Genomic DNA, 19,814 nt, shown 5'->3' with positions numbered 1-19,814 from the left:
AGCAAGCTCAATGAATTATGGATGCTATGAAGCCTCTATGGAAGCTGTCGGCTTTGAAATCCACTGCCAGGTTGAGTTACACTCACAGGTTCTATCCTTAATTTTACATTTAATGGGCCTTACGCTGCAAATTCCTGAGTGTTAATTTAACTCAAAGAGTGAAAATGGACCCATAACGGTCAGCTCTGACACAAGCATATACACGTGCGCACACTCACTCACTTAGAAGTTGTCTCTCTGTGTTGGATGGTTGTCTGAAGTAGTTAGTACGTTAGGGAGGCGCCGAGGTCGGAGCTACCAGGTAGGTTGATGTTGTGTCCTTCTCAGGGCCTCGTGTCTGCATACATCAGCTTCAATTTCACCCTCAGTTCCCCCAGCTTGAGCCCGGGGCTGACACCTGCAGGAAGACAACGGAAAGAAACACCAGCCCAGACGGAAAATAAATGGCTTTATGAACCACTTTTGGACCTGACTGACGCTCAGTCAAAATGGTAGCGTTTCTCGGAGACCTTAAGGTTAACCGGTTTTCTAGCCATGAATGGAATATTTTTTTGAACACGCTTCAATTTCTAGTATGTGTTTGGGATTCTAACTCGAAGCGAATGATCGGCCAGCCTTATACTGTTTGATATTCCAAACGTTAAAAAGCTCAAACAGATCATATTCCAGTCTTGCTGACTCAAAGTCAAAGTGAGCTTCGGTACATTGGTTGAGCTCCAGCAAACAAATTGATTTTATGACACCTTGTTACACTGAAAAACAAGAGTGACAATTTAACTCTGAGATGGACTGATGGGTCCAATTTTAAACTCAAGAGTTAAATAGACTCTCACGATTTTGCAGTGATCTTTCCTGATACTGCCCTATCTGCCATATTCCTATTATCCAAGACAACATGAATAATTACAGTAATTCTCTATTCAGATCAATTACTACTGTCAAATGGCAATGTTTAGTCAGATAATCTAAGATGCAGAGAATTTAATCCACAAGCAAACGACTCGCCCAGATGGAAATTTGTCAACATAAGAAATAGTTAGATCCCCCATGATGCTTAATTACACTCTAACATGCCTATTTATACAAATCTAATGATCATGAGGACAGAAAATTAAAATGGGTGGATTACACCCAGAGTGACCTGTTTGACTCATTTATCACACATCATTTATCACACATTTCTTCTTGGCTAAAGGACCACTTCACCCATTTTCAATCTACAGTATGTACTCACAAATGTTCATTATGAGATGTTACTATGACCATTTATATCTACTCTGTATCACAGAGGAGGGACGTGGATAATGCACAATTGCCAACCAGTGACATCTTCGGCAGTTTTTTTGTTTGCGGCAACAATGTTTTTTATTTCGGCATGCAAACTTACCAGGGGGAAAAAGGTTGCAGTTTCTATTAGCTTGGCATCCTCATCGATGAGGTCACTGGTAGGCAGATTTCTGAACTGTCCACACATCCTACCAATGAGATGCAGACAGAGTGATTAGACAGAAATGTTGCCATCTTATAATAATGAGCATTAGGACCAATTATATGAAGATACGGTTGAAAACGGGTGCTCTTCATTAGGCCTATACCAATGATACAGTACATATGAAGGCTCTGCTCTACTCCATTCTGGTCCAACCTAAGCAGACACAGCCACGAGGAGCCAGGGTCAAACCTGTGCCTGTACCTATGCCATTTGCTTTGATGAATAATTGAACACACGTGTATGTTGTACTATGATTTGATTTGGGTGTGTTCTAAATAGTGTTGATTATCGTGAAATAATCTAATTATAGTAAACTAATACTATATTATACTAAAAGGGATAACGGTGAAGGGAAAAGAGACCTTTATACAGTACAATAATGTTTCAAGTTTACACATACAAATAAATTACACAATAATCAACACAAACACTTTATTTAGAACCAAATCAAATCATATGATTGATATGATGTAAATGTTCAATCAATTATTCCATCAAAGAAAACGGCATAAACAATATTAGTTTGCCTCTTCTACAAAAATAAAACATACAAGTTACAGTTCTCTTGTATCATACCGTGCTATATCCACCTCGGAGGGAGGACAGTCAAGACCGGCAGTGTCGGTAGGCCAATCAGAGGCAGGCACTTGCCCAAATGTGCCCAAAATGTGCTGACCTCATCACATTTGTGCTGATCTCATCACATTGTCATGACGGCTATATATTTTTAGCCCAAGGATTGTTTTTTTTGTGCAAAACTAATGCTTGTAATCGATTAAAACTCACTAAAACCCCCTAGGTTGACATATCACATACTAGTTAAAGCATAAGGAAAGTTTGACATTTTTGCCTTATATTTTGACCTGAGATCAGATTCTAAAAATGTCTTCTACATCCTGACAGTTTTCTGAAAAAAGCTATGTTTCTATGTCAGTCGTTCTTCGATTTTTCTAAAATAGCAGACCTACAAGCTCGTAGCGCGCCACTCGGTGGCACGCTATGAGCTTGTAGATCTGCTATTTTTCAATAGCTACAGCATAACATAATGCTAACACCAAAAGGGGTTCCCTCCCAAAATGGGTTAATGGTAGGGGACGTAGGGTCACAAGAAACCCCTATAAAAAAATCTCAATAGTGACAGCCAGTGAATTCATGAATGTACGCATAGACAATATTTTAGGCTTAAAAAAACCCAACAAGCCTGGCTGCCGGACTACAGAGCGGTCAGATTAAAATGCTTTTTAGTGAACAACACGGATAATTGCACGGGTGCCAATAGCAAACCCAGCAAAAATCTAAAATCTTGGGTGAGCACTTTATATTTTTAATCTGAACGTTTATGTACATGCGACATGCGTCGTTTGCTTTGTAAGTGTAGCAGCCCCAAAACACAGGCTTGACCAATGACTGCCATGACTGTCATGATTATGATTATGTCATGTTTCAGGGGAAACACACAGCCAGCACAAAGCAAGGTGGCGCCCAGGGCAACACACACACACACACACACACACACACACACACACACACACACACACACACACACACACACACACACACACACACACACACACACACACACACACTTGATAATTGAGAAACAAAAAGCCAGTGTGGGCTGAATTCTAAGTGTCAAAGTTGAGAAAATGTCAACATTGCTGCTGACCAGGGATGGATAACTGAAAGGGCCTATTGAACCCAGGGCTATTGAAGCCAGACCTACTGGACCCAGAGCTACTGAACCCAGAACTGCTGACCAGGGCTACTGGACCCAGACCTGCTGGATAACTGGATGCCAATGAGCGTGCTTAGGTCTGAACTGAAGTGTGTAATGTGTGTAATAGTCATTACACACAATAGCCATCAGTTATACCATACAATCTAAGGTTTGACCCAGACGAAATTGTAATAGTAGTTTTTATGATCCTTAGTGTCATCCAAATAACATACAGGTATTAAAAAATGTGGATCGTGGTAAATTCAGGGGTTGAACGTTGGCGAACCATTACAAATCTATATATACTCCTGGGCCGTGGCTCAGCGGTCCAGGCGCCTTGGCCGGTAGCCCGAGCCTGGCAGAGTGCCGCGGGTTCGACTCCTGATCCCGATGGCCTTTACTGAATGTCACTCCCCCATTTCCTGTCAGCCTACTGTCCCTCTATAAAAAATATAAAATAAAGGCGAAAGCCGCAAAAAGAAAAAAACATAAATTATAATAAATAATTATGCTTTAAGTAGCATATGACGTGTCAAACTAGGGGTTATTCATGATTCCGAATCAATGCAAGCATTCGTTTTGGCTACAAATGGCCATAACCGTCGTCACAAATGGGATGAGGTCTTTTGGGCACATTTGTGGTACCCCAACTTTCAACCCCTGAATTTACACAATTTTTCAATACAACAATACAATACAACAATGTTATTTGGATGATCCTAAAGACCTGAACGATTACTATTGCAATTTATTTTGGGTCACGCCCCTTTTATAGCTTAGATTGACTGGCTTAAGACCAGGAGAGCATCAGTGTCATTTTAGATTTGAGCTAAAAAGCATTATTTTAAACTTTGGTCATTAAAAGATAACAGATATATACAAGCTCATGTAGAGCGCGCTATGAGCTTGTAGATCAGTTATTTTAGAACAATCTTGAACATTTTTGCAAATCTTTGAATAAGGGCTGTCAAAAGAAATGAGTCAATTGAGTTAATTAATTTGTCAAATTAATTCTGTTAATTAATTTGTAAAATGAATTAACTTTAAGTTAATTAAATTAACTACTTATTCACTGCATGGTAAAATAAAACAGTTTACATGAAGAGAAGGAAACATTGAAACAAGGAAACAATGTAGAAGCATCGCTGTGCCAAAAATAATTGGCTTATTAAATTCCCATGGTCTCATCCCATTCTCTAGTCTAGACTAAATAAAGTCAGAATTCAAATTGCATCCCAAGTGCCATTTTAATCTATCTGCAAATTCTGCATCACTAAGGCTAACAAAATCAAATGTAGTTTTGACACCTGTTGAATTTAAACATGTGTATTATATATGAAAGCCATTCCTTAATAAACCTTGGCTTTTACATGACAGGCAGCCAGTTTTAACCAGTAGCCTATGGTTCTCAAAGTGTGGAGCCCAAGAAGGCAAGCGTGTTTTGGGGTGAGCCTTCCCCGGTTACCCCCGTGGGCCGTGAGGGTCTATATTATAACTCTGGGACTATACAAAATGTAGTTCCATTAGTAGGCCTACACAAAGTTATGGATGTAGTTTGAGAACGTTTGAGAAGCACGTACGAACAGCTAGAGCAAGACAGCAAATGTAAACAGCACAGCCTGCACAGGTGTGTTAATGATAACAATGACAGTATGCGGACTGCTATTGTTAATTTCGTAGTATTATTGGTAAACAGCTGTGTTGTTCATCTTGTTATTTTGTCAATATCTGCTTTGAAATGAAAGGGTATAGCCTAATAAATCCAATAATATAAGTAAAACCACCATAGAAAAGTTCCATTTAGGCCGCCCTATCTTTAGTATCTTACCTTATTTTGTCGTCTTCTTCCTAGCTAAATTGTAGCCTATAAACGTGTCCAATTTTTCACCATGCTGTTTCACCACGTCTGGAGGCGAAATGACTGAGATAATAGGCTCAGGCTGCTATATCGACTTCTTAAATCATATCTGGGCCTACTTATATAACTCAATTTATAGAGAAAATAATTCACAACTCGGTAGTAGCATAGTAGGCTAGCTACGCTATACGACGGTGGACGCAGATGAGCCAGGCATGAGTGGAGTGCATGCCCCGCCCAGCTCACATGTGCTCACCTAGGATTCGGAATTAATACAGGCAAACAACCCCAGTCCCCAGACCAACCATAAATGCTACCAGAAGACTGAGAAGAGTAGGCCAGCCGCAATACTACAAGTGTATAGTAGCAGGGCAGAGGGTTACATCACAATACATCTCATTATTCTCATACCATTAGGGCCAGGGCCTAACGTTCTTTTATCTACTGCTCCATTCAGCACCGCACTAACGCACTAGGGACAGCGCCCATAGAAACACACACGCACGGTCGCACGCACGCACACACACACACACACACACACACACACACACACACACACACACACACACACACTTGTCTGTTTCAGAATGAGGTTTATTTTCACATCACAAGCGCCATCATTCACAGTTTTCAGGGAAGGAAATCACACCCGTGTGAACGGAGCGGTGCAATTATACTGTAATTGTTATAGTTACTGTAGTGGAGTTTGCATGTTCTCCCCGTGTGCCCTAGGGTAGGTATACCCTCACAAAAACATGCAGTAATCCTGGTCTCTAAACTGCCTCCCCCTGGCCAGCCGCGCCTGATGGAGGGGAAAGGAACTGGTTGGAATAACGTGTTCCTTCCACGTGTTACGTCCAACCAGGGATACTCCCCCCTGTCAGGTGTAAAGGAGTAATTTGGACACCCAGGCATGAAGGAAGCATGAGTTCAAGTCCGTTGCTCTCCCCTTGTCCCCCATATATGGGGACTAGGTTGGCGGAGGGTGAGTAGAGCCCAGGATCACATTAGATAATTGACACAGGGGTGAAAAATGGGATAAAAATGTAAAAAAAAAAAAGAAAGAACTGGCCAATCTGCAAACTTTGAAAGCCAATGTTAGCCAATTAGCATGGAATATGAAATATCGGACAGATCCGTCTTGAGCACATGACTATAGAGATACTGTCTTTGGACAAAATCTAATATTAAAAAAAATGTTATAGCGCCTCCTGGTGGCGCTATAACAAACCGTTCTGGAAAATGTGGGGCAGAGGTTCATCATTGGCATCGGAGTGTGTGTGCAAAGTTTGGCATCGACCGTGCTAACGGTGCCAGAGTTTAGCTGGTAAGGGACGGACGGACGGACGGACACACACGGACAGACACACACACACGGACGGACGGAGTGCAATACACAAAACATACTCTCTCCCCACCATGCCTTCGGCCTGGTGGAGACAACACAGTATATACAGTATACTGGCAGATTGGAGGAGTGGCCACAGGAGGGTATGGGAATGGCAGCATGGCATGGCACTGTTGGGCTGATGAGGGAGTTGGGACCTGTAGGTGTGTATAGGCTATATAGGACTGTGGGCAGAAGCCTCTTTAGTCACTGACAGTTAATCAGTGTTTTTGTGAGCTGCTGTAATCCATGCCTCAAGAACAAACACTCTTCCACTGTGATCTGAGGGCCACTAGCCCCTCCAACGTCTGGCTTTTTGCTGTGATGTCATGTGGCAGCCAAGTCTTTTAATGTTTGCTTCAAGCAGCTCCCCCATGCACGCCTCCCTCAAGTGGGAGACAACCACTGTTTCCTATTGCTGACATTCAATGAATGCTTCCAATCAGCTGGAATTTGGAAAGGCAACTGAGCATGAGTAATCTTGCCACAGCATGCACAGACTTTAAAAAAATAAAATCCTGGAACCCTGTACACTGAGCCCATCATCAGCGTAAATGGTGAACACCTCAAAGCTGCTGAACAGTTTGTCTAGGCAGCACCCTGTCTCGTGTGGGCAATATTGACAAGGAGGTCATGCACAGGGTATAGCCCATGGAAGTGCCGCCTTCAGCAGAGGGCTCAGCCTATAAGACCAAACTAAGTCTACCATGCTGTTGTCCTCCGTTCCCTGCTGTATACGGCTGTGAGACATGGACTGTGTATCTGTATAGCCAGCATGCAAAGCAGCTCAATGCCTTCCAATAGGGATTCCTCAGGAGGCTGCTCAACATCAAATGAAAGGACAAGGCCCCAGACACTGAGGTCCTCCACAGGGCTGAAATGAAGAGCATCTATGCCATGCTCAAGAGCTCCCAGCTGAGATGAGCTGGCCATGCCTGCTGCATGCCAGATGAACACCTACCAAAAAGGCATAACCATACATCGGAGAACCATACACCATGGCAAGTGTTCAAGAGGCGGCCAGTGGAAACTTTATAAAGACACTAAAGCCAGTCTTAAAAGTTGTGGTCTGGACCTCTGGATCCAGAGACCTGGGAGGCCGATGCCCAAAACTGCTCCAACTATTGCAGTCAAGCATGCAGGTGTAGGGAGAGAGAGAGAGAGAGAGAGAGATAGACAGAGAGAGAAATAGACAGAGAAATTATTAGCTTACATGTCAAAAGTGTCTTTTGTCTTTACAGATATATCCTATCTACCTTGAATTTGGTAACAAATACGTCAAATACAGTACAAGGAAAACATATCTTTTAAAGCTATAGCTATAGCTTGTGGTATAGGCTACTGTTCTGTGAAAAGATTCATATTTTCACTTTAGATGGAGGGCCACTCCCTCTCTGATTCACATATGCTGCTTGGGAATGATGAATGACTCCCATGTGATATTAATGCCACGCATGCGCATTCAACCATACTGCAAATAGGTAGCCAGACTTTGCATTGATCACCATTAAAATTCAAGGGCACGATTTCTGTCTTAGTGCTGCGATGCCCATTAGGATCATACAAGCTCTGCATGCCAATGGAGAGGCAATGCTCATGTGACTAAACATCTGTAGCTATGACACGGTACACCTGGGAACGATTTTGTATTTTATAATGGTAGTGCTTGTACTATAGACTTGCAACTTGTAGAACAACTGATTGTTTCTAACACTGACGTAACGTGACGTTACATCTAAATGTGTTGCAGTTGCATAGGCTCAGATTAAGACTCCGTTTTGTAAAGAAAAAAATGAAAGAAAAATGTCGACCCCGTCATATTTGTTTCCTTGTCAAAGTAATTGTAGTTTGTGGATTCAAATGAAGAACTAAAATGTGTGTGTGTGTGTGTGTGTGTGTGTGTGTGTGTGTGTGTGTGTGTGTGTGTGTGTGTGTGTGTGTGTGTGTGTGTGTGTGTGCGTGCGTGCGTGCGCGTGTTGACAAATAAACAATAGCCTATGTTCCAAACAATGGACCTATAAATTGGACATATAGCATGCCTATACTCTGTGTACAGGTGACAATATCATTATGTGAGATCCCTCCGCCTAATTTACTTTCTCCGCAAGCCCATGCACCTGTCTCCACACTGTCTCTCCATCCGCCTCTGGTGCATCTTCTGTGCCGACTGAGCAAGGGGAACTACAGCAAGCTCTCTTTACAACACCTTGCGCGTCAAAGCGCACTTTTTGTCTGCGAGAGCTGTCGATTCTCGGAGACAGATAGACAACGGTCACGGTGAGGATATTGATCAATGTTCTCCGCCTAATGTGACATTTTCATAGAGCACTCGAAATACGAGCTGAAGCAATGGGAGCGTTTGGAGTGATAATAGGGATTTTACATTCCGTGGGACTTTATATTCAACTTAATGCCGCTTTCAAGACGGTTGGACACGGCGAGATAGACAATCATGTCTCTGGAAATGGTAAGTTTCTCAATGCGTCTAATATGCTGGCGTCATGGGTGCAAAAAGTAACCCTAGAGCCTCTATTTGCTATGATGTTGATCGAGTGACTCATGGGTGGGGTTGACATCGTGTCTTTCCGATTGTGGTGATGCGATCTTTGTGTTGATAATTAAATGTGAATTTTGTCCTATACATGTAAACGATATGCTATCTTAATCTAACAGTTTCAATGCAACGCTGTATATGCTGATATATGTCGGTATAAGGATGAGGAATCGGCAACAGCAATCTAGATTATTCACATCATAAAACTTATGAACATGAGACTTTTTTTTAAATAATAGGCTATTTTTTTGTCCCATTTTTTTCTGCAGGCGATTTAGAATATGGCTATGAGGAAAATAACTCGCAATTTGTGCTTTGTCACTTTTGGATCATATAGCACTAATAGAATTTTAGGATGAAATAAAAGAATATGTCGTCACAGCCCTGTGCGGACGCAGACTATACCATCCAGGTAAAACTAAACCATGCATGTCCACGCATAATCCGTCAAGATGATAGGATGCAGGCAGATGCGGTTTCTGAAGATTATAACGGAACAGTTGAGATTACATTTGAGATGTTGTCATTGTTGAACATGTGCAGGTTTACGTGCAGTGGGTTTACTTAATACTATATAGCAGCCTACCACATTTTTCATTGGACATGTAGTTTACTGTACAGCGGTGCGAATTTCATAATGGGCTGAGTTGGCTCAAATGTTTAGTTTATTGACAAAGCAGTAGCCTACAGTACATTGTAGGCTAGTGTATACATCAAGATTTAAAATATAATGACTTCAAATAAGGAAGCAGCATGAGAGAGACATCACCAATCAAGCCTTTCTATCTGGCTTCATATTCGATTTTCTTTAAACCACAAAGACCTGGTATCACTCAGGGTAAAGTCCAGTGGAGTCAGTGGACCATTATGTTAAAACAGCCACAGTCAGATTCATCTTTAAGGGAAGACTATATCAGAGCATTCCTGAATGGAGCCACAACCTGTACTGTACGTGTGGCCTCCAACAAGTGGAATATTGACAGGTGTTCAGATGATGATGAGATAAGTGAAGAGGGGTGTGCTCTGGTAACTGCATGCCCAGTTGCCCCATATTAAAGATTAGCTTGTTCTAATTGGAAATGCAAATTGGCTTTGGGTTGACAATTTCTGATTATGTAATCATGATTATTAAATTAGTAAGTTAATTGCTTCAATAGACACAAATAATATTGTGGAGTAAATTGCATTCTGAACCTGTATTGAAGGATACAGCCTATAGCTGCAGCCAAGATAACACTTACCGGTATGCCTATAGCTATATAGCTGTAGATGTTTCATTAATATTGTCATAATACATTTGCACTATTTAGTGTATGAAATAGCCTATACTACTAATAATAGCCTGCTTGCATGTCTTCAAAGTGGTAGTGGGTTTTATTTAGCCAGGAAATATGTTTGTTGTCACAAACTCAACATGTATTTATCCAATATTTTCTTTATAGCATAGTTTTTTTTGTTATTATGTCTAATGACGTGTACCCAGCCCAGCAGCAATTTTATTCTGCATTTGAAACAACTGCAGACTTTCCAGTGATTTAATTCGATTGTTTGTGGTAAGCACTTCATTGTCTCACCAGTTGTCCCACGAGCCTTCTCTGCTTAGCAAGTTAGCTTTAGATCAATCAATAGAAATGAGTGTGGGGTATTATGGTTCCAAATGGATTGACTATGTCGAACAGGTTAGAGAATCAATTAGCACACACTACTCCCAAGGGGAGTTAATTAAAATAGGCTGTAATCGCTGTGTTTCTTTGTCCATATCCTATACTGGCCACAAAGAAGAATGCCTCAGGTTATGGAGACTAATAAGAATGAAAACTCATTTCATAATGGCTACATGCAGTCAACTATAGATTATTTTTCTTCTTCTTTTTTAATTAGGATACAGGACAATCTTCATCTAAAAGGCCTTTTGTTTTCAGGGGGGGAAAAGTGGTTCTCTCTCACCAGAAATGAGAGCAGTATCCTTTGAGGTTAAATAATCCCCAGGGTACTTTTGTTTTTATCAGGCCAAACTGTGGTTGGCTGATAAATTGTCCAGGCAGAGCAGAGCTAAGCCTTCATGTACAGCAGAAGCGACCTTCCAGAGAGATGTTGTTAGATTCAGCCCTGGCTGCTTTTTTTTTGGTTTCAGATTTTTTGTTGAGATTTGGCCGTTACACTCATTTGCCAATATGTTAAATTACATGTTTGAGTAAGAAGAAAACAATCGCATCAGGTAGAGAAAAGGCACCTTACATCACATGCATTGTGTTGTGTCTACTGTAAGGATGTTTCTCATCTGTCAGTATCAATGGGTCAGGTCTCACGTGGTTACACTCACACACACATTGGAGACGGTAGGAAGGAAGTTACAGTAGTATGACTGATGTGTGTGTGTGTGTGTGTGTGTGTGTGTGTGTGTGTGTGTGTGTGTGTGTGTGTGTGTGTGTGTGTGTGATATCCTTAGAGGCAGTATAAAGCAAAATGATGATCCCATGCTTCATTTCAAATCCATTCTCCCAATCCCTGCACTCACAGCCTAGTAAGATACCATTCTTTGGCATTGCTGTTCGTTGTCGTTATCTGTGTACACCACAGTCTGGAGGCATATACCAATTTATTAGGCCTCCGAAGTATCTGGGACCCTCTGCCAGTCCTCTGCTTGGTGTCGTCTTAATGAGGACGACCTGCTCAGGCGGTTTGCATTGGCTTTCAGTTTAATAGAGCTCTTACTGTGCGCCGGTGGCCAACGGATTGGACACTCACAGTGTCTCAGAGGAGGCCCCGGTTGTGGTCCCCTGCAGTACGAGAGGGATGGAGAAGGATGGCTGAAATGCTCCAGAGATGCTTTCTGGCTGGAGAGGACACAGGAGATGGAAGAGTTCATGTTGAAACTTGATGGTACTTCTGACATGTTTCCTCTGTTGTGCAGCCTGTAATGATGTCCAATGTACAGTATACAATACTATACATATATATATATATATATAGAGAGAGAGAGAGAGAGAGAGAGAGAGAGAGAGAGAGAGAGAATTATTATCATTTATTTTTGCCATGCTGTACTTTAGGACTTCATTATATTTTCTTTACATTTCTTTACATTGGTAATGTTTGCGAACATTGGAGTAAAACATATTCAAATATTCCACCTAAATCTTTTTTGTTTTGTTTTTGTTTCTTTTTTTTATTGATAGTACAGTATGTAGATAGGAAGTTAGGTAGACAGAGAGAGAGAGATGGGGAGTGACACGCAACAAAAGCCGTCATAAATCTGACATTTGATTAATTTAAAGACAGATATCGGCTAAATGTGTGTATCCAAAGATGCTGCCTTGTGCCTTTCTATCTCTAGATGTTGAAACCATGACATCTGAGTTTGCGGCAATAGTCGTCAGAAATGCGTTCCCTTGTTCCATTGCCAAATGAACAGCTCACAACCTCAGCTCGGCTTAATGAGAAGCACTTTAAAATGATGCTAAAATACCAGAGAAAGACATCATCATGGGTTTGCTTTTTGGGTGAAAGCTCTAAGGGAATTGAAATCCCCGGCAGAAGTAAAGGCAAGGAGCAAGGAGGTACAGGTCCACTGAAAGTGACAAGTATAGAGGTGAGCCTGGGGAATGTGTCTTTGTGTGGGCTCTTATCTGTTCCACAGTGTGGATGGAGGAGAGCACTTCAATAGGATCACCTCCAGCAGCTGAGAGGGTCAGCACTGATAAAATAAAAAGGGGATATTTTATAAGCATGGTGAAATACCCTGACTGTGATTTTGGAAATAATCATTTCTACATGATTTGATGCATGATCATTTTGGTGGTATGACATGTGCTACAGTAGTTTATTGTTACCATTAGGATTTCGAGATCCTGTCATACAGTATTGGCGAGGCCAAGCTCCACTTGCACTATAGGACATATAATCTAACAAAAAAGATAGAAAGTTAAAAAATAAAAATAAACAAATGTAAAACAAATAACGTCACGAGAGAGGAGGAGGAGAAGAAGAAGAAAAAGAAGAAGAATAGAATAGCTCATAAACAGATATTAACCATTAGAAAAGGCTTCTCCACGGCAGAAATCTCTGGAACAACTTGATGTTAGTTTTATCCCCAGAGAGTTCTGTTGGAGGAAAGTGTCGAGTCTTGCCGACGGCTCCCAGCACCAGTGTTTGGTGTCAAGCCAGACTTACTACATTGGGGTACGACGAACAGTATTGGGAGGAAAGGCGGAAATAGCCTCTGAGCCTTCTGTCCCAAGGGCTATGAAAAATTCACTCTGGAGAGCCTACCACCTGCAACAGCCAGACAGCTGCTTGCTTGATTATCGGCCCCTTTCTTATTTCATTATTTTACCTTCCACCTTGAATGGAGGCTGAAGGTCTCGCAGCAAGCGATTATTTCCCCAAGGAGACTCCTGTCGGCTCGCCCCACCACTGATTCTGAGACGAATAGACTATTATTGACTTCCTGGTGGATTCCCAGACTAACAGTACTTATTTTTGTTCATCAATGTTATTGTGATTTTTTGGTTTTTTTTCATATTTGCTTAGAAGCTGTTGACAGCAGGAACTGTGCCATACAACAGTCCCATATCAAATTAAAGAGGGGATGATAGCAGGATTCAAAACTGCTGAGGCACAACATATTGGTCTTTCTCCGCGTAGAAATTGTAATTGGTGTTATACAACATTGTAGCCTATTACCTTACTGTTAATGAGGAGATAACGCAATAAAAACAGACGTGATCATGCAACACTGGAATTGTAGCTTACAGAGCATGGAGGCTTGTTTTGATATATTACCCATAACCCTGACATAATAGTGCTCAGGCCATGTTTGCTATAAGCTATATCGCCGATATGTCATGCACACATGTAACCATGACCAGTTAGTTATGTTTTGTACTGTACATACACATTTAAAGCTTTTTAAGATCATGATGAATACTGTATGTGCAGTGTGTCTCTAATTCATTACAAGTGCTGCTTATTGTTCTATCCACGATTCCCTTGGGGCTTCACTGATTATTAAAGCCATTCATCAAATTAGTGAAATACCTCCTCCCACGGGGACTCTGCAGGCTATTTGCATTCACCTTGGTGGAAGTTATTTAACTGGCATTTTATGACTTCGTATTATATATAACTGCCTTTCAGTTCCCAATGAATCATTTTCCTTGTTTTATCGCCTCTGGATGTGACACAAAATGGAAGCAATGTGTCAATGACCCTTTAATTTTACTCGCCGTCCCCTTGGGGTGTTACTTTTTTGTTGAAATTTGTATGTAGGCTACTTAGGCTGCCAATAAAGATTTCTGTAATGCTGCTCAGTGCGTGTGTGCCACTTAAACCAACACTAACAATGTTATTAAAGGATTATACTTCAACCTATCTTCATATAATTAGTCCTCACTATGCTCATGATAATATGGTACCTTTTATTTAATTTTTTCCTTTTTTTCCAAAAATACTTTAAAATGTTGATTTTAAATTTTTATTAATGCAAGAACAATGCTAACTTTCTATTAGCTTCGATTTCCCGGCATAGATGATGTTACCGGCAGGTTTCTGAACTGTCCACATCAGAATTAGAAAGTAGGGAAAAAAACGGCAGGTTACAACACTTTTGTTGTTGTTTTTCTTCTTTGTAATTATTTGTTTGGTCCAAAATATTGTGTTTGTTGTCATGATTTGTCACGACAAGAGTTGGCTTTGTAAGGTCTTTAAATAAATAAGTTTCGAAAGGTCTATGGGAAAAATGTATTGGGAATTATTTCCTGGGCCTGGCGTCGTCATGAAAGGGGGCGGGACTGCGACGCTCTATTATCATGAGAATTAGTGAGGACCAATTATATGAAGACAGGTTGAAAATGGGTGAAATCGTCCATTAAATAATTGTTGCGTAACAATGAATCTGCATCTGTGTTGAGATTTATTAAGTCTAAAATTGTCCATGCATGTTAGGGATGAGCAGTATTATTTCAGCATTGGCATTATGATGTACGCATATTGTGCAGTCACATTGCAAAGGATTCAATTTAAAGCAAATTAGGCCTACCAGTTATGCTAAAACTATTTGACTTACTTACTAAAACGACATCTAGAAAATGAGCAACATTTGCATTTCCAATTAATTTAGAAGAAACACTGTCTTGTCCATTCTGATGAATAAGAAAAGAAACACACACACACACACACACACACACACACACACACACACACACACACACACACACACACACACACACACACACACACACACACACACACACACACACACACTCTGCATGCACAGCAAGTCATGTTGAGTCAACCTGAGCAACTGCCTTATGTACTGTATCAACAATGTTTGAAGCTGCCTCTCTGGCAAATGTCATTTTCATCATCCATCCCTATTGCATATTTCTTTGATCTATATTCTTCAAAGCAGGTATATCAAACGTGAACAAATTATTCTTTGAAACATAAGAGCTGTAATGACTCCACTTCCACTAGAATGAGAAAAGGAACAGGGAGATGCTTTTAAGTCTGGTTTGTCAGGCTTGCATGAAAAAGGCCTTAGAACTTTAGCTCTAGGACTTCTTGCAAATGCACATCAACACATGCAGGCATGCACATCAACCCCACAACCCACCGACCCCAAACATGCACAAAACATTACACTGCCTGGATGATAAACTTGCCTGTAGCCCATACTAATTGGCCGTGTGCTTTAGCCATACTCTCACTGCAGAAGTTCCCTCTTGGGGGAGAGAGGAAGAGAGAGAGAGAGAGACACATCGACAGATCGACCCTACAGACTGAATTAATCCATCTTATTTTTTACTCATTCAGATAAAGAAATAAGAATGGCATCTTTTGAGATTGACCAGTATTAGATTTGTTCATGTACTATATGTAGTTACAAATACAGTACAATGTAGCTTTGGTTTACTTAATTATTTTCTAGTCTTTACATTTTTAATGAGTCTTCAGTGGGTAGCAAGCAGCCGTTCCAGTGTTGTCATGGTCACACTTGTATGACTGCTCTACAAGAAATATAGTGAAAAATGCCAAAGAGAGCCATTTTAAAAATGCATGTGCTTGCATCTTCAAATGAGCATCCTCCTACCATAGCTAGGAGAGGAGTATGCCACTATACTGCCTTTGTGAAAACGTATACAGTACATAGAAACGGCAGAATCAAACAGACTCCACCAGCCCAATAGCAACAGATTTGAGACAACACGCCAGACTTTTAGATATGTCTGTGTAGTGAATATTCCCTTTAGGAGTGCGTGGCTTGGTTCAATTCCATACCAGTTTGCAGCTGAAATCTTTACCAGTCAGTCGAGCCTGCTACAGTGTTGAGTTAGCACCCGGCCAAGGTTGGTGGATTGATTTCTGGTGACTCTAATTTGATTTAAGTCGGGTAAGAGTTTGCCGAGCCGTCTTGTCCGGGGCCTGATGTCTGCACAATGCACGTTGCGACACAGGCTGTTTGTCAACAAGTCATGTCTCACCGGCGGGGAGTGGAGGGTGCTTGCATAGCCAGCTGAAAGGCAATTTGACAGTTGTCAGATCGATAAAGCAAAGAGAAAGACAACGAGGCAGGAAGGCGGAGGGCTTGTCCAGACTACAGACCCAGCATGATTTCCTGGTGGTAATGATTTGAGATGTGTTTATGGAGGTATACAGTACATGTCTTTGTCCGCTGTGTGTGTGTGTGTGTGTGTGTGTGTGTGTGTGTGTGTGTGTGTGTGTGCGTGTGTGTGTGTGTGTGAGCGCGCACACACACACACACACACACACACACACACACACACACACACACTGAATGTTCATGTAGGGTATTGTGCCTTGTGCCATTGAAACTGTATAAGGAATTAGAAGATATGCAGATAAGATATAAGATAAGAAGTCTGAATCTGAATCTGGTTTTGTGTGCGCCTTAATGAAAACAATTTAGCAGAGTTTTCATTTCAATTCGGTTTAGTATAAAAATCGAAAAAACTAGAAAAAGTGCCCCTTGAGGATAATAGCGTTTAAGTTTGGTAACAATTGGCCTCATGGTGGCGCTATGGTGGCAGATGTGGAAAATACAGGGCAAAGGTTTTTCCTTGGCTCTAGGGAGTGTGCATACAAAGTTGTCCATAGATCGGTGCAGGTATGTGTATGTTCAGGTAGGTGAAAACATGAATTGGCCTGATATAGCGCCACCATGAGGCTGATGTGGGTTTTCTAAGTGGCATTTGTTCCTCTGCCTAGTGGGAATGGGCGTGCATAATTTCACAGAAATCGCACGCTGTGTTCATGATTTGAGCGAAAGTTTGCAGGATTGCTGCAAACTTTGGAAGGCAATGGGGATGGAATATATGGGGAAGCGGACAGATCTGTGTTGATCACATGACTATGGAAATGTATACCGATTTGTGATATATATGGATGAAATGTGGATGAGTAATGTACAGAAATGTGTTTTGCAAAAAATCGGCATCATGGTGGCGCTATAACAGGCAGAATTAGGGCAGAGGTTCGTCGTTGGCATCCAGGGAGTGTATGGGCAGAGTTTGTCATTGGCCGGGCCATCGGTGCCAGAGATTAGCTGTACGCAGACGGACAGACGGACGGACGGACGGACGGATGGACACACAGACACACGGATGCATGCATGGAGTGCAAAACATACTCTCCCCATGCCTTCGGCTGGTGGAGACAATAAGAAGCAAAGATTCAGACGTCAAAAACATTAATGGGGAATAAAGAAATCCCATGACAACGAGTAATGCATGTTATCTCTACAAAAGCCAGTCATGTCCTGGTAGTCAGGTGTGGTGGTGCATTTATAGAAACAAGACACAATACTACAGTACGAACAGAATGTACTCACTGTAGCATTATCTCACACCTTCAGCTTGTCCAAAACACTGCTGCAGGAATGCTAATGGTCCCACAGAACCAGGAGCATACAGTACCCCTGTCCTGACATCCTTGCACGTACTGCCTATTCATTTTGCAATTGATTTTAATATTGCACTTAGCCTTTTACTTTTAGAGCATAAATTATAATGACTTATGAGGTCTGAGGTCTGCCGTAAATCTTCTTATTGTTGTAGACCCCTACCCCCCCAAAACACAGGGATGACAGTGGACCTGGGTGCTGCAAGTGCGTCGCTATAGCAGTGTTTAACACTTCAAATGGCCATACTTCAGTGACCATTGCTTTTATCAGCGCAAAATAGGACTAGGTTTGAAGACTGTGTGGCAGCTTGAAAATCTAGTACGTTTTAAAGCCTGTCAGATTGCCAGACTACAGCAGACTATGCTGCACTACATATGTCTGTGATGTAAAACCTTTGCATGTACACAAGCTGAGACACATTGCCATTGGCAACATTCATGTCAATTTGATGCCAGATTGATAAATGCAAACAATTTATCAATCAAACATTTGAAGTGTTTCGGCCACTTCAAATGTAAACCAGACTTAAATAACTTGAATCATCCTGTTGAAATGATTTCCACTTTAAGGATGATATCAAAGGGTACTTTCCTGTGGTGTAGCCCCCTAGAGTGGTAGTGCTAATTAGAGAAGCCCTTTTCTCAGAGGAATAGATGGGAAAGGCTGGAAAAAAAGAACATACCGCAATTAGTGGCATAATGGCGGCTACCCTGCTGCTGTGGTCTGCTTCCCTTCCACTGTAAAATCCTGAGAGTTAATTTAACTCTGACAGTCAACAACGTTCTCTCAGAGTTAAATGAGACACTCAGTATTTAGCTGTGTGCACCTTGTTGTCGATGAAGATGTGTTTGAGGAAGGAGTAGTACGACTTCATGGCCAGATCTTGCATTATGTTGTGGGTGGTCACAACTTGAGTAAAAATCCCAGTTATGTTTCCTTCAAAATATTTTCCCCTTCCCCTTAATTAAACAACAAACAAAGACATCTAAAAAAGTCTAGAGGCGTGGTCTGAGCTTGTAGATCTGCTATTTTCACTAGTTCCCAGGCAAACGTATAATTTCTCTTTTGGGTCTTGAGCTACAAAGTTTGGGAACCCAAACCAGAAAAAAACCCAAAATAATGTATTGTATGTAAATAACAAATAAAGAACAGCCTACCCAATTATAGACAGGACTTTCAACCTTTTCTTTTCATTTTATCTTTTTTCCAAATCTGTGCGTTAAAGAGGGAGTGCCAGAATTGTTTTATTTTTCCAGTTTTTCATGAGGTGACAGCACTTCATTAGACACCCTGGAGTCGTTTTTATGTGCAATGGTGTATTAACTTTGCATTTAGGATTTCTTCGGGGAGGCTGAGCCCTTGACAGTCAAACGGGCCAATGAAATAAACAGCAATATTGTGATATCACACTATCAGCCCCTCCCCAAACCCCCCGCTTCAGATCACCACCCACCAGGCAAACCAGGCATACTTAATGAACTGGTGGGTGTGCCCACATAAAAACAACATTTTAACAAATTCTGTAAACCTTTTTGAAAAATTATACCTCCTTATATAACAATAAGACCTGATGATCATGTTTTAGAGTGGTTTTACTTTAGGCACTCCATCTTTAACACAAAAACGAGCAGCCTAATTATGCACCTGTGTGCATTTCACCAGCATATTCTGGTGCTATAGTGGAGAGATAAATCAGTCGGTTGTCATTAATTATACTGTCATTATTCCTATGAATCTCAAGGCCTATTTCATTTCATGAGGTATAGTGTGAGAAAAGCTCTATGCCGAAGTTGCAGCTCTCTGCAGTGGCCTTGATCCACAGCATGACAGATAGAAACACTGACAGAAAGCGTCGCTGTCGCTGTGGCAAAGATCCTTAAAAGTCC

General features: G+C 41.3%; 1 protein-coding gene across 1 annotated transcript in view; it reads left to right on the top strand.

The window, feature by feature from the left end:
* Window positions 1–8,642: 8,642 nt before the first annotated feature.
* Window positions 8,643–19,814, top strand: part of vstm2lb (V-set and transmembrane domain containing 2 like b) — a 28,486-nt gene continuing 17,314 nt past the window's right edge. Inside the window, exon 1 of the mRNA XM_080782335.1 lies at window positions 8,643–8,921. Coding sequence (XP_080638461.1) covers window positions 8,804–8,921 — 118 coding nt within the window. The 5' untranslated portion in view covers window positions 8,643–8,803. The remainder of the gene's footprint in view (window positions 8,922–19,814) is intronic.

The sequence above is a fragment of the Protomyctophum bolini genome, assembly GCF_963924005.1.
Source record: "Protomyctophum bolini genome assembly, chromosome: 2".
NCBI classification, from domain to species: Eukaryota; Metazoa; Chordata; class Actinopteri; order Myctophiformes; family Myctophidae; genus Protomyctophum; species Protomyctophum bolini.
The sequence above is the reverse complement of the archived record's forward strand: the minus strand, read 5'-3'. Positions and strand labels throughout refer to the sequence as shown.